The sequence below is a fragment of the Triturus cristatus genome, chromosome 3_1 (genome assembly GCF_964204655.1).
Source record: "Triturus cristatus chromosome 3_1, aTriCri1.1, whole genome shotgun sequence".
Lineage (NCBI taxonomy): Eukaryota > Metazoa > Chordata > Amphibia > Caudata > Salamandridae > Triturus > Triturus cristatus.
In genome coordinates, this window is record NC_140583.1 from 876,002,854 (window position 1) to 876,018,663 (window position 15,810).

Genomic DNA, 15,810 nt, shown 5'->3' on the forward strand with positions numbered 1-15,810 from the left:
TCTTGCAGCTACTCAGCAAAAAACATACAAGTAGCCAGAAATCCTTATTCAGATGTGACTGTTAGTTTGTTGGTCACTGGTAGCATGCCGAAAGCATGGATACTGGTGAAGAGCATGTACGTCCGTGACATTATGAGCTGCAACATCGGACAGGATTACACTCACTGCCTTGCACGTTTCATTGAGCAAATTTGCTCTTGTGAATGGGCAAATTTGCACCACCATCTGCATTTATTGGCCTGTGCAAAAAATGTCATTTACACTACATGATCTGTGAAAGAATGACATTTCCACAAAAAGAAAGTTGCATTTTTGCACTGGTAGATCGGTGCAAATTCTGAAGCAAAATAACCACGTCAAAGAAGCAAAGTTGCTTGTCACTGGTGCAGTTCATGAACTTTAGGTGTGGATCCGTAGCATACATTTCTCACGGTGCTCCAGTGAGCTGATACTCACAACTCAAATTCAATGCATGCGGCATCTGCACATCTGAAAAATATGGAAGGCAATGCAGGTTGTAAGGTTTGGATAACTCCGGGTAATACTCGCTGTTACTAGTCCGGTCTTCGTCATTTCCTTTGATACAAACAGAGGCTGCCGACTTCCTTGGATGAAGTACTTGTCTTCATCCACAGAAGCCTTTTCGCCATATTACTCTTCCCCTCGTGTGAGGCTCCACCCCCGACTGTCTCCTTTAGCATCCAGAGTTTGAAGGGACACTTCCTGTATCTTCACCGTGAAACCACACCACAAATGCGTGGGGCAGGCGTAGGGCAAGTCATAAAGGGAATCAGTAAGAGAAGATTAGGCATAGCTGGGATCACCCTAAATGATCTAACATCGCCGCAAAATAAGCGTTAATGACACCACTCCCAGAGCAAGCGGGCGCTGCTTCTTTCTGTCGATCGAGTAGATATTCTACGTAAGCGGCAGCTTCCTCAACGTGAACGGAAGGTTTCTCAACGTGACTGGTAGCGACCATTCGCGACCGCCTGCGTTGAGAAATCTCGCCGGGAGTTGGTCTAGAGTAAGATTTTCCTCACTCGCGCTCGCCAACTTAACGTCGGAGAGCATGAGTGAGGAACAAACTCCGCTCCGCAGAGTTTTTCGGAACTGTGCGCTCTACGCGGAGCATGGGGCTGGAAAAACTCAGCAAATTCCGCGAGCGGAGAGCAATTTCACACCCAGGCCTAGCCAACTTGGGAAAGAAAGCTTCAGGTGATGAAGCGAGGGGCTTCAGAGGTCTATCCATAAGGTGGCTGCTTCCCTTGGTAATGAAGGGGATTTGGAAAAGAATGATGTGGCAATAAATTTACTTTACAAAAAGTCATGATTGCTTAAAATGAAAGCAGTTAGCAGGGACATCATCTTTTAAGTCTGTCTCGGCAGTGCAGCTGTCTGCAATACATATTGCTACCAATTCTTTAAAATGTCGAAAGTGTGGCCTTTGAGTCAGCCATGGGGAGTGTATTCTCTTTCCTCGTGCTATTGACTGTTTCGTAAACCATTCAGCTTCCTATGGAGTGTTTGCATTGCAATGCATGAGCGACTGTTTTACATTTCAAAAGTTAATCTCCTAGGCTCGGGCTGAAATGCACATAGATTTAGCATTGTTCCTCCTATTAATGGGATAAAAATTAGTAAAAACAGATAAATGATGCACAAATTATTCTAAGTACCTCGAAAGAGCATATTCTTTTATACTGATCGATGTCCTATGTACACGTTGGATATGCCTTAAATTATGCTTGCCACCACCTGCTACAGTAATGATAATTGTTATGCCCTTAGGAGCACAGAACGAAAACACTTTTAAAATAATGTAATTATATTGTGGAGGTGGGCCGAAGAGATGGGCACCCGGAGGGCAGACGGGGCAAGCAGTGCTGGAATGCACCCACAGCAGAATCCTGCCTCGCCATGTCTGTCTGTCCGTCCGTCCGGTGGGGGGTGAGTAGAACAGGCATGAATGAGTCATGCTGGTTCCGGGGCCGGGCGGCTGTAAGAGCTTTATGCCCTGTCTGGGGGCGGGAGGGTGTTAGAACTGCGATGTCTCAGCCCCAGGACACGCCTCCCAGATTGCAAGTAGCGGGATAAGAAAACACCCCGTGGGACCCGGGAAGTGCAGATCCCGGGAGCGACTCTCTCGGATCAGCTGCTCGCTCCCACCTGGCTGCTGGACCAGTGGTGAGGCGGAGATGCCCCCCCTGCTGCCTGGGATGGACCGACCGGCTGCTGCTGCTGTCCTTTGCCTGGGGGTCTTCCTCGGAGTCTGCACGGTCCTCACCGACGGCCAGGGTAAGATGTCTCGTCTCTCCGCCCGCTCCGCGAGCATCAGGCACCTGTTAGTGCACAGAAAGCCGGGGGGTTAGCAGAGGCGATCACAATGGGACCCCCGCAATGTGGGGGCGCCCTGTCTTCATGAAAGCAGCCTCACACTCCCAAACTTCCCCAGGGAGTTTAGAGACCCCCAGGACTATATTGTATTTTGCATGGTTTTGGTTTTGCGTTAATCCAACCGTTTAAAAGTTAAAAGACCGGTGAAGCCTTTACTTTCTGATGATGTGACTGTATTAGAAAATGCATCTTTGTCACACAAGGAAACGTTTATTTTAGCTGACACGCTGGCTGCAGCCTTGGCCGTTAGCAGGCGAGGTTACGCATTTTGCATTTATGGTCCTGACAATAATTTCTGAACAAATTGCACTTTAAAATAACTTTGAAGCGTGCTCTGATCAACACGGGCAAAGTATCTCATAAAATTATGAAAACATTGCATTTTCTCCTGTTTCGACATTTAATGACCCACGTCTCTAAAGACACATACATTCATACATTTGTTTTAAACGGTGCTGTATTCTCACTCAGATCTAGAACTAACTGTGTTCCTAATCGCATTTTTACTTGTTAATGTATGGGCAGTTTTACTGTTTGGGATTTTCTCACAGTTGTATGGATTTTGCTTCTGATACCCACCTTCTAACAGTACAAGTGCGATAGATGGATGCCCTTTGGGAATGCTATAGGAGTTGGGAAGGAAAGAGTTTATTTCTGTGTGAGTTTTGGCCACCGTACTTAGAGACACTCTTTGGCCCTGGACACAGACGTGTGGTCTGCGGGAGCACAAAGCCTCTCAGGGGGCTGCACAGACCCAGACTTCCCCCAGAGCAACTTTTTTTCCTGGGCTTTGCCGTTGCCGGGGCAACGGGGCAGCATGTGACTGGCGCCCAGCGCTGGGAGTGCAGTGCTGTGCGGCTAATCTAGGCCCGGTGCAGCCTTCCACGCACCCTCACTGACGCTGCGGCGGGCAAACCTCCCCCATTCCCTCGTGTGCCTTCAACAACTTAATTGTCATACAATGAAAACGAGGCCCCCATTGTGGCAGGCTTACTGGACGCGAGGATGACTGTCTAGGGCCACATACTCAGTGGCACGGCCCGTGTACCCTGTTACGTCGACACGTATTCAAATTCTAATCTCCTGCCTATGCTGAACTCCCTGGGTAAGCTTCTTAGAGGGATTCAAGTAAGGTAATCATACAGTTAGTGCTGCTAAAAACACCCGTTTTTGACACGAAAAACAGCCCGGGGCTCATAGCCAAGAACACATGATGAGTGCATGAGGGCAGTGCCATGACGCCGCAAGTCACGGAGCTGTTACTGCAAATACACCGGGTTCCTAACGCTGCAGCAGGTGCTGGGGGTAGCTCGTCACTGCCTGACCAAACGGTTTACAGCAATTCCATTTACATTAATTTAGGATAGGTTGAAATTTAGCACTTAGTGTCCTTGGCGGATTCATTTTGGGAATTGTATGCAATATGAATGCGTGCGTGCATCAATAACGTCACACCTGTGCTGGTAATCTATTTATTTATTTCCTATCCGTCATCCCCACAGCCAGCCAGCCGGCTACAAAACTTGATCTTAGCCAAAAGGCCGAGAAGCGCTTGGTAATCTATTACAATAACATAACTCTGGGCGTAGTTTGCGTATTAGCGCTACGCGTAGCTACGCGAAGTGCACTTCGCACTACGCACGCTACGCGTAGGCACGCAAGCTGCCTAGTGCGGTAGGGAAATGCTGTTCGCACTGATTGCACAGTGCCGGATGCTTGTCCACACTGTGCAATCATTGCAAACGGCATCTTGCACAGTGCAAGCGGTTGTTTTCTGCCGCTTGAGTAGATTTGTATACGAGCGGCAGCTTTCTCAACGCGGACTGGTAGTTTCTCATCGTGAGCCGTCGCGAGCATACGCGACCACTCGCAATGAGAAGCCTGACCTCCCCGCGTTGAGAATCTCACCGGGAGGTTTATTTTCCACGCTCGCGATCGGCAACTTGATGTTGCTGATCGCGAACGAGGAAAAAGTCTAGCCAGGATGTTGATTTTGCTCGCTCGCGGTCGCCAACTTGACGTTGAGGACCGCGAGCAAGCAAAAAATGCCCGCTATGCTACGCGTTTTTGCACTGTGCTACGTGCAATTCCCGTAGTGCGTCGTAGCGCAAACTACGCACGCTCCGCGAGCGCAGCGTAGTACTACGTCCAGGGTTAATATATATACCTGTTATATATGTATGCAGCTAATTTAAATGGTGACAGTACAGTCATGACGTCACATTTGCACTGTTATAACAATTATGCTACAGAAGGTGTCATTATTTCTATTGCATCGCAATTCCTTCTCTGGTTTGCGCTTTACTGACCTCCGTTCTCTGAGGAGTATTATGTTGCATGGCCGCTTTAAGAGTTATTACTGATTTAAATCAGTCATGTGAAGAAAGGGATTATGGGAAAGTGCCACAAGGCAACCTTTTTAAGAAAAACGGGAACCTCACTTATCTCTATAAAGTCAAAGGCTTTTCAAACACAAAAAAGTCACTGATGAAACTCTTTGCACTTCTGGTGCTAAAAAAAACCCCACACAACTCTACAATATAAGGACACACAAACCTACCCCAGATATGTTGTGTTATCAGTTAGGGCTCATCCGGTGGTCACACCACCTGCAGGCCCACAGAACTTCACAACACCGTGACACAACTTTAAATTAAGACAGCAACAGGTATTTTATTCTACATTGGGTTCTGGAGTTGGGTGCTACCTGCCGTAATGCACCTCAGCGCCTAATTAGTGGTAGTAGGCGCTATATAGATGCAAATACAACACAGTGCCAACTCTGCTGATGGCCTCTAATACAGCAGAGAAGCACTTTGAAGCCAGAGAGACCCTTAAGCTGGAAACTACTAAGTGAAAGCAGCAAGATCACGTGGCTGAAACACAAAAGTGTGTGTGAGCACAGGTAGTAGTACTGCTACAGGAGTACTCTTTTATGTACTCTTACACACCTTTGTCACTCTACCCGAAACTTCCATCTCCCTACTATTAAAAGTGCAACTAGGGCATAGTTCTTGCTATTTGTGCTAACTGTATGCGAGTTTTCCATGAATATAGTAATTTTAATTCTGTTTTAGATGTTTTAGGCCAGTTCATAAAGGCGCGTATTTAAGAGTATGTAAAAGAATATTACAGAAGTACTCATTTACGTACCCCAGAATACCTTCGTGAATAGTCCCCTAAATGTTTACGTGTTCTGCTACTTTCAGTATAGCTCATATTGATTCATGTTACTGGCCTGCCCTGACCCAGTACTGATGTTCAGTCCCACCAGAGAATGAGTGCAAACCCTGCCCAAGCTAACTGCACTGACCTGAGATACAACCATTTGTACCGTGATTAAAAAGCCACAAGTGTAAATATTATTTAATTATGCAAATATTGTACTGGCACTTAGCAACATCTTCAACATGAGACGTGTATTCATTTATGAGGATGGGGTAAATAATTTTCCTCATGGTGTGCTTGTCTAGCATCATTTTGCGAAGGGATTTTAATCCACAAATAGTTGTTTAGGATTCTTGCGAACCTTCAAGATAGTTAAGTTCACATAAGTGCCACAGTTGGACAGTGGCATATGATGTGCTGAGTGTAAAGGATTATTTGGGATTGAGGCGAAACAGCAAAATACTCTGAAAGGGAGATTTCCTCTCCCGAGTAGGGGGCAGAGATTTGTGAGGTGCAAGTTTCCAAATTCTGCAGGTGGCTTTGAGGAAAAGTCTGGCTGTTGAGGTAGCTCCTGTTATGGTATAGTACTTAAAAAGTGTGAGAGTTTTGCACTTTTTCTGAAGCATTAACATTTGCGTCCTCTATTCTAAAAGTGCACTTGTAAGCCATCAATACATACGTCAGAAAATGAATCTTAACAGTGCTGTTCAACACGCATGATTGCCCTGCCCCTGCCCCTTTATATCTGCTGAGTGGACATCCCTGTACTTCCTGCTCAGAAAGGCTTGGAGTTCCCACTAGAGCGGATGCTACATTAAGGTGGCTGTGCTCACCTGCCTTAAGGCCCACCCCTGGAGACCACCAGAGGGTACCAGATTGCAACAAATGCCCAGGTTAAGGTGGAAGCCCAGATGCCAAAATGCAATTTTGCCTGCACTTCTTGAATCCTTGTACATTAGATGGCTCCACATATCTGGTTGAAGCCTTCTCATTGGGGCAGGTACGCCAAGTCTTGGCATTCCTTCCAAACCGCATAGTAAATATTCAGGGCCTTCGTTGTTTAAGACTTGAATGGATACCTCCATTTCATTCCAGTATTGAGAGAGCAGGCACAGTTTATGTTGTGCTTCAGGTGGATATCAAGTGGTTTCACTTTTAAGGAAGATCTTGAACCCCTCTGTTATTGCATCGATATTGCCATGCACATTTTATTCAAGTGTTTTTTCTACAACCTTGTACATTGGGGCAGAATTACTAAAATATAGAAGAGCATAGCGCAGCAGCCTAAGTTTCCGTACATTAGTTGTGCAAGGGGAGAGAGTAGCACATGACATATTTACTAAAAATGGAGCTTCTGGTCTCTTTAACTGCGCTCGTGGACAAACAGGCTGCCTAGTGCCACACACACAACTTTCCACCACGGTGTATAGGTGAGTGTGTGATGTCTAGCATAGGTTGTATACTGGAAATATATCAATCTAGTACACAATCCTATGTCTATACAATTTGTAACTCATTTCTCATCTTCAATGTGTCCTGTACAGTGCTGTACAATGTGTGCATTGATTGGAGAAATAAATATATTTCTCTGACTTTGGGGCTGCCTCTGGGAGCAGTTAAGTTCTGATGCACAGCCTGGTCGTTTTGCACTGGTAAATACCCGTACAAGACTTTTCCATCAACTGTGTCACTGTGTTTGACTTTGCAGCGGCGAAGGTCTTGGTAAATCTGCCCTATTGTCTCTTTACTCCTTTGAGTGGTTTTGGTTCACGGAGTCACTTGCGGCCACTATGGTTCTATTCGAAGACTTGCTGCTTTGAGTGGTTTTGGTTCACGGAGTCACTTGCGGCCACTATGGTTGTATTCCAAGACTTGCTGCTTTGAGTGGTTTTGGTTCACGGAGTCACTTGCGGCCACTATGGTTCTATTCGAAGGCTTGCTGCTTTGAGTGGTTTTGGTTCACGGAGTCACTTGCGGCCACTATGGTTCTATTCCAAGACTTGCTGCTTTGAGTGGTTTTGGTTCACGGAGTCACTTGCGGCCACTATGGTTCTATTCGAAGACTTGCTGCTTTGAGTGGTTTTGGTTCACGGAGTCACTTGCGGCCACTATGGTTGTATTCCAAGACTTGCTGCTTTGAGTGGTTTTGGTTCACGGAGTCACTTGCGGCCACTATGGTTCTATTCCAAGACTTGCTGCTTTGAGTGGTTTTGGTTCACGGAGTCACTTGCGGCCACTATGGTTCTATTCGAAGACTTGCTGCTTTGAGTGGTTTTGGTTCACGGAGTCTCTTGCGGCCACTATGGTTCTATTCCAAGACTTGCTGCTTTGAGTGGTTTTGGTTCACGGAGTCACTTGCGGCCACTATGGTTGTATTCCAAGACTTGCTGCTTTGAGTGGTTTTGGTTCACGGAGTCACTTGCGGCCACTATGGTTCCATTCGAAGACTTGCTGCTTTGAGTGGTTTTGGTTCACAGAGTCACTTGCGGCCACTATGGTTCTATTCCAAGACTTGCTACTTTGAGTGCTTTTGGTTCAGGGAGTCACATGCAGTCTCTGTGGTTCTATCTGATGAGTATCAGACAGGCTATCCAGATACGAAATATCGAAGGTAAGTGCATATAGGGAAGGATAGATTTACAGTTTGTAACTCCACAACTTATGTACCTTAAAGACCCATATCACCAAATTACATATATGTGGAGTTAGATATAGAAAATTTAGACTTACTAAGCTGTTTATATTTTATTTTTCAATATTTTGCCCTCGATATTGCGTGCCATCGATATTGTGGTGCCAATAGTCAGGGTACAGGCCAACTGAGCGAGTTGATTCCCGGCTCCATCATTTCAAAGCAAAGCTTTTTCTCATGCAGTTTTAAGGAGCCAAAGTGCTCTACTGCCTATTAGAGTTGATTCCAACTTCTGAAGAGGATGAAAATGGACTCCTTACAATTCCAATTATGTCTTGCCACACTTGCTACATTTGTAGTACATACTCTTTCTAGGAAGAATAGGACATACTGAGATTTCTGTTTGCAAAGGCCTTGCACTATGTGAATGTTGGCCTTTATGTTTTCTGTATCACTTTTACTTGGCACAAAAGATTCTCCAGGAGAGAGGGAACTTGGATGGTTGGAGAGCCCATATAACTGCCTGACAAGAGCGGCTGGTTAGGAAAGAGCGGCGTAAGCTTTTCTAACCGCTCGCGGGTCAGAATCCGCCACAGATCTGTTAATATGTTGTGCGTGGTTCTTGAGGGAACTGAAGTGACTTTGTCTTGCCCGCTGTCCTCTGCCAGACTGGGCTAGACAAACGCCCTTCCAGTTTGCAACACCTTCTAAAAAGTAGCCAGTTCATCAGCCCAGTTTAGGGAAAGTCACTGCTGTTAATGTCTGATAGATGTGGTGTGTGGGGTGGGGTGGGGTGAGGTGAGGGGATCTGGGTGTGAGCGAAGAGTGGTAAGTAATTAGAAGATTTTGCAATCCTGGAGTCAGGCACTGTGTGTTGACTTTCCAAAAAATGATAGAAAAAGTGTTGACTGGAACAGATTGAACATTAGTGCTAAATGACACAGTACTTGTGTCCCCGTGAATATCTGGGCCCTTCAGATAGTATTACTGCTGCTACTACAAATAATAAAATATTAACTTGTTTTAATAAACAGTGCTTCGTGTCACATTTTTGCTGTAAATAGCAGGTGTTACTATTACCCCTTTTAGTGGTACTCAGTTTTCCAACCTCCGAAGGATGGATCTCTGAGTTGGCCTGGCCAGGATGTGAAACTGACAAGTACGTCAATGTAGATATGAGCGGAGGGCATATAACACGTTGTGCCATCTTGGTGGCTAGAATTGAGAAAATAATCCAAGCCTCAGGCCCTTTACACACTGGCTCATTGTTTTTAAAAAAAATATATTATTTTTATTAAGCAGTTACTTGAGAACCACAGATCATTAACGGGCCGTTTAGCAAAAACATTGTTGGCCAATCGCAGGGGGCCTGGACATCGCCAATTGTCAGTGTGTTACCCAGTCCCCTATCCCGAGAGCAACATATTGCATTGTATGACCCATTTACCTCCCTACCTCCATTCTCCTCCTGTTAAATTAGCTCCCCTGTATTGCATCCACGGTCCCCAGATCTTTTCAAATTTGCAAGGGCAGCCCCTCTCCTGGTATGTTTCAGTTCAGCTAGTTGACACCAGTCGTGGTCTTCCTCCCAGTCTTGGAACGTGGGAGGCCTATTCGCTCCCCAGAGTCTAGCCAGGTTGCGCTTTGCCACCCTGTGGCGGTGTTAACCAGGTGTATGAGTTATTTGGGCCACTTGTCTTCCCCCGTTGTGCCCAGCAACAGCCACTTGGCCTCCAGTGGGATTAAGAGACCTGTTACTTTCTTCATCACTTCTATCACCCCAGTCCAGAAATCATTTTGAACCAGGGGGCAAGCTCAGAGTGTGTGGTAAAAAGGGCCTGTGCTGTCGCAGCCCCTGGTGCATTCAGCCAACTCGCTGCGGCCCATCTTGTGTATTCTGGACCTAGAGAGATACGGCCTAAGTAACACCCAAAGCTGCCCCAGGGAGCACACTGGCTCATTGTTGATAAATAAAACTTTACTCCTGCGCTTTGGCTACTCATCCAAAAACTGAGATTGCCTGAAAACAGTGGAGTCTGTGAAGTGACGTCCCATTTTACTTCGCAATGTGCCCATGTTTCTAAGCACTATCCCTTGTACAAGATGCATTCTCTCGCCTGATATAAGAGCACTCTTTTGAATAGAAGATGTGGTATAGGTATTGTACTCTGGTCTGGCCCTATTATTAGGTATGGTGTTAACCAAGACCTTTTGATTCGACTATTATTGGACATATTAAATACCCACATATAAGGGCCTTCCGCCCACACTCTTCATCCACCGGGTGTTGCAGTGTCATTCACATTTTATTTCTGCCCGTTACAGCACACAGCCTCAGACAGTAGGCAGGCCCACTACTACCACTGGCTTACTTCACTGTGACTGACAGCATTCTCCTCTTTTACACAAGCAATTTTTACGCACATAAAGTAGTTTCTTTCAGGGGCAGAGACTGCTATGGAATTTTTGGAGACCAAAACATATTTTTGCTTTTAGAGAACTTTTAATGCATTGCTAAGGGCCAGCTGCTCAAACACATAAAATTTGTAGAAACCTTCCAAAATAAAGCATGCATTGAGAAAGCCAAAAGACTGGCAGCCAACGCCAGACCTATTGGCTTTGCCAATGCATTGTGATAATGCTGCCATATCCTATTTATTCAGCAGGTGGTGTATAGTTTCGGTGCCTAACTACTGAGGCCTGAGGGCTTTGCATATCTTCCAGGATGGTGGGCATGCCTTTTGCTTGGCAGATAGACATGTGTGTGGCATTCCTTGGTGGTGAGTCAGTGCCATAACGAAATTCAAGCCCCCCCCCCCTGCAGAGTACATGGAGGGGGACCCCATGCTCTGGTTCCAGTCCAGAGATCTGAGGCCAGGGGCCCCCTGGTGCTCAGGGGCCCCACACCTCGGGGACTATTGCTATGCCACTGTGGCGAGTGTTGTTGGGTACTATGCAATTCAGCTCCATGGTACATCAGGGCTGTGTGGGATTCTGTCTGGTTTGTCCTGTCTGCTGTTGGTGTGGTGTGTCATGATGGGAAGTGTTGTTGTGAGCCCACAAGCAGCTTCAGTATCCTTAGGCCATGCCCCCTGAGTAAAGCAGGCAACCAAATATATTTATTGAAAGACCAATCACTAGTTCAATGCCTTTTGGATCATTTTTTAAGTAAAATTCATACTCCATCATTACTCCTCCCAGCTTACATAAATTATTTTACCACATTAGGTTCCGGAGTAGCATGCTACTTGCCGAACAGATCTGCGACGCCTTGTCAGAGGTAGTAAGCGCTATATAAATACAATTACAATTGATCCTGATTGGAAGGTGGGTAGCGAGGAAAATCTCAGTGAATGTTCCAATTCAAGCTAAATCCACAGGTTAAACCATGAAGTTCCTCCACCATAAGCAGGTATGGCGGAGTAATTTCTTGCAGGGGATTCCCCACTGGTTTTTGCCATCTTGAAATCTGAGGACTTTTCGTTACCCTGAATTGTAAATCAAGCACTGTGTCTTTAAATTTCTATTGCGTTTCTTGTATGAATATCCCCTACATTGTTAACGTTTATGTACGTGCCGAGCAATGACTAGCGCCAGAGGGCACATGGTAGTGAAACGCTTTAATAGGTCCAGCAAATCTACAACCTCTGCTTCATCTCTGGATCAGGTGAACTCTGATGGTCTTTGGGGTTACCCTTCAGGTGGCTTTTTGCTAAGTGGTTTACTTAAATGTATGCCGGTTTCCATACATTTTGTGATTTACATTTCTGCCAGACTGGTGTCCAGAGGAAAAAAGGCTAACCATATAATCTCTTTAGTAATGAAAATGAGTATTAGACTCCCTTATGCCCCCCCCCCCATCAGCGACCCTATGTGTCTCTTCAAAATAATTACAAGATGTGTGAAAGCAGACCCAAGAAAATGCTGGGTAACTTAGAACAGCCTTCAAGCCCAGGGCCAACTGGCCATCCTGCCACTCGGGCCCCAACCAAACCATTCTCACAAGGCACCATTTTGGCCACCTTTTGCATCGTGGGACTGACGTGATCATTTTTGCCAAGGCTTATTTTGTTTCCCGGACCAGGCCTGTCTCTGCCACGTGCAAGGCAACCAAGGAGAGGAACAACCTCCCAGGAGGGTTAGGCCTCTAGCCAGACAAGGGGCATTTTGGAAAGAATTGCAAATTCTGCTCTTAGAAACATTTCTAGCCACAACCTTGGCAGGATGAATTACTGTTACACTCTGACTTACCCAAGACAACCAACTTCAATTCAGTCTTAGGACTGTTGTGGCAGATGGGTAAGATTTTGAAAGATTGCTCAGTGCCCTAATGCCTAAATTTTGGGTGTGCTTTGCTTTAAAAAGCACAAGTAGACAAGCAGAGGAATGTTAGTTTAAAGGAATCACAAAAAGGGAACGAGGGTCAACAGGTCCGCGTCATCCTTTTTAAGTAAGTAAGGTTTTCTGTATATAAATCTTGACATAACCAGCTACGGAGATGTCCCTATAATGCCTTCTGTTGTTGAGAAACTGATGTTTTTTTAAAGTGGACTATGTACGCTCTTTCCTCATTTTATTTTTAATAATTGACTCTTGCATAATCATGGGCAGTGACCCTCATCAGGAATGTGCCATTTAATCACACATTGATCTCAGAAAACAAGACACCCTGGCCAAAATCTGTTAAAAATTTAGGGACGTAGACACCTGGCCATTGTTAGGTTACTTACTTTTTGAAAAAGAGTTAAGGTATTAGGATTCAAAGTTCAAGCAGAGTAAAAACAGTGCAAGGCGAGATGGGACGCGGAAGAGTAGCGCAGTACGTGCTAGACGTTTAGTCCCATGTAAGGCAATCCCAGAGTGCTCTCAGCAAAGCTCAAGGGAAATTTGAGCAACAAAATCCCACTTTAATCCTGATTAAGTTTTCATGTGTTTTGGAGGAAATGACTACAAGATTCGTTTGTGGCTCTTTGAATGCAGTTTCATTTAAACCTTTCAAATCTCTTCCGCTTGGGCCTCCTGGATTTACACACAATCGCTCAGACCATCTCTGGCCTCCTACATTCTTTTTAGTTTAGGCTGTTGACAAGTTAAAGAAACGAGGTTTATTTTACTTCTTTGTACAGTGCTCAGACATTTAACTTTGTTGGGGATTTGGTTAGCGCGGATACTGCAGGTTGCAGTGATTTAGTAACTTGCGGCTTCGGTTAGAACCGGCCAATGATCCGTGCTCACATTTCTGGTTTTGCGCCCATTAGAGCAGGAAATTGCTCTTGCTTTGGTTTTTGCATCGGCTTTCACCAGGGGCTACTAGCTGGCGGTAACTGTCAGCTCAAAATGGGATAAAAATACAAGTGAAATGGGCATGAACACTGTTTGCACAACAAATTGAAAAAAATCACTCCACCAATTATAAACCACTGAATACGGTTTTCAACTCAGTTGATCTCTGATACACAATGTTTTCAAATTATTTGATCTCTGGTACAAAATATGTGCATAATTGTGAAGTTAGTGCCTACCAACTTTGCAGGGTTTAAAACAAAATGGGGCAACTTGAATGGTCTTTCAGTGAAGCAGCAAACAGTCCCCCCTCCAGTGTAGGGACAGACAAAACATTGGTGTACTACCACCACTCAGAAACTGTCTCTCATCCTCTGGTAGAAGCCACCACCCTAGGCAAAGCCCTGAGGCCTGCATTGTGCCCTATGGTCTGTTTTGTGCTTGTTCTTTAATACCAATCCCAGTTGCCCCCATTGTGGCACATCACCCATGCTATCTATCTCCGTCCCATCCCCCCTCCTTGTACCTGCACTGGAAGGTTTGCGTTGGCCAAAACAGGATTTCCTGGCGGGTGACGTCACACCTATGGCACAACCTGCCCCCTGAAATCATGGCCTGCAATGATGGAGGGCGATGCTGGCTCCATTTTGCTTTGGGCAAAGTCAGCAAAGTTCACTCACATTCATGAAGGTCAGGTTTCATGACTTTGTGAACCAAGGATAAGTCCTCATTGGCCTGGAGTTTTTTCTTTGTCTACACTGGCACGTATTGGAGAGGGGCTCAACAGCCGCTCACCCAAATGTTGAAGGGGGCGAGTCTTACCAGATGGGGATTGCTGTTCCAAATCAGGGTGCTACAGTCTAACAATTCATGTAACATGCAAAACAGGTGCAGATACCGTTTGGATACATTATTCATAATTGATTGGCGCATAGATGAGATTCAGGTGCGAAAACTCCTCTTATAAGAAATGTTATCTGGACCGGGGGTGTTTCTGCTCCTGTCGCATGCACCATGGTTTACACTATACCCAGGGCGTGCTTTGCAATTCAGTGTATCTTTGGCCATTGAGTCATTCTGCACTAACCTTTTTCACTGATATTAGCTATGTTTTTTCTGTACATTCTGGTCACTCAACCATGTTTCTTGTTTTGCTGGGCAATCTATATTTGTAGAATGCCTTCCTTAAAATAAAATTAATTTTCCTGAAACTAAGGAGTTATGCTTTCATTTATAATCTCCATTCTGGCGAAAAACAACAGTGACTGATTGTATGTGCAACTTGAAGGTTGTGCGCTTCGAGAACATTCTTCAAATGTTCGCTTGTTCCTCTTAAGGTAATGATCCACGCACGTACACCTGAAAAATAGGAAACATGATGTTTTCTCAAAGGTGTTAGTCAACAGGGCTTGCTTAGGTATGGGAATCGGATAGCTTAAGACAGTCACCAGGCTGGCAATGGTTAACGTCGCATCTGTTAAATAAATAAACCATGTAATAGAAATGTTCCTTTCACAGCAAAAAAAAACCTGCGTGTTTGCCCCGGTCTCTTCCTCCACAGAGAAGCGAGGCTCGAGTCTTTTGTGCGGAGAGAGGACGGGGCCACATTCAAATGAAGACGAGGCCTACATGAGATAGTTCATTTGTGTGTGAATAGTTTCTGTCCCTCACTTTCACGGCCCCGTGCGATGAGATGTCACGCTTGGGCACTCCATTGTTTCTGCAGCGCTGCATACTCAGAGCTGCCGGGACAAAGGGGCATAACGAGTTAACATGTAAATATTCAAGTAAGCTCGGAGGGGCCTATCACAGCCGACAATAGGGCGCGCGAGTGCCAGGACGCGGTGCGCTAACATCTTTCATTTGTGGAACATCAACTCCCTGCAGATCATAGAAGCGGCCTTTCGCTTGTCTGCCAGCCCGGGGCCCTCTTGTGAGATGGAAAGGGTGGCGCTTCTGTCTGAGCGGGGTGCAGCCCACGGTGGCCAATTATCCTGGGGTTTACTTCTGCCTTGTCAGAGGGCACTGCCCCCTTCCAAAGCTACTCTGCTGGCATGTGTTCTCAGAGAATGTAGGGGAGTTGGACAGCCAGTCAGAAAACAAGCGCTGCTGGATATGAGGAGGCCTTCTGTTTTTGCCTGTTTGAGGCTAACATAGCGTAAAGCAATGAATTACAGATACATATTGTAATTTTATTTAAAAATATGCGAATGTTCAGCGCCTAAACACTGATTCTGCTCCTTTGTTGTTTTTTCCAAACGCTGCTTATTTGTCCCTAAATTGGGGCGGCTCCTCCATTAGGACGGGGGAGCGTCGCCCCACTGCTTTCT

At 45.7% G+C, this 15,810-nt stretch overlaps 1 protein-coding gene across 1 annotated transcript in view; it reads left to right on the forward strand.

The window, feature by feature from the left end:
* The first annotated feature begins 2,044 nt into the window (after positions 1–2,044).
* Positions 2,045–15,810, forward strand: part of LRP2 (LDL receptor related protein 2) — a 342,454-nt gene continuing 328,688 nt past the window's right edge. Inside the window, exon 1 of the mRNA XM_085645360.1 lies at positions 2,045–2,298. Coding sequence (XP_085501486.1) covers positions 2,199–2,298 — 100 coding nt within the window. The 5' untranslated portion in view covers positions 2,045–2,198. The remainder of the gene's footprint in view (positions 2,299–15,810) is intronic.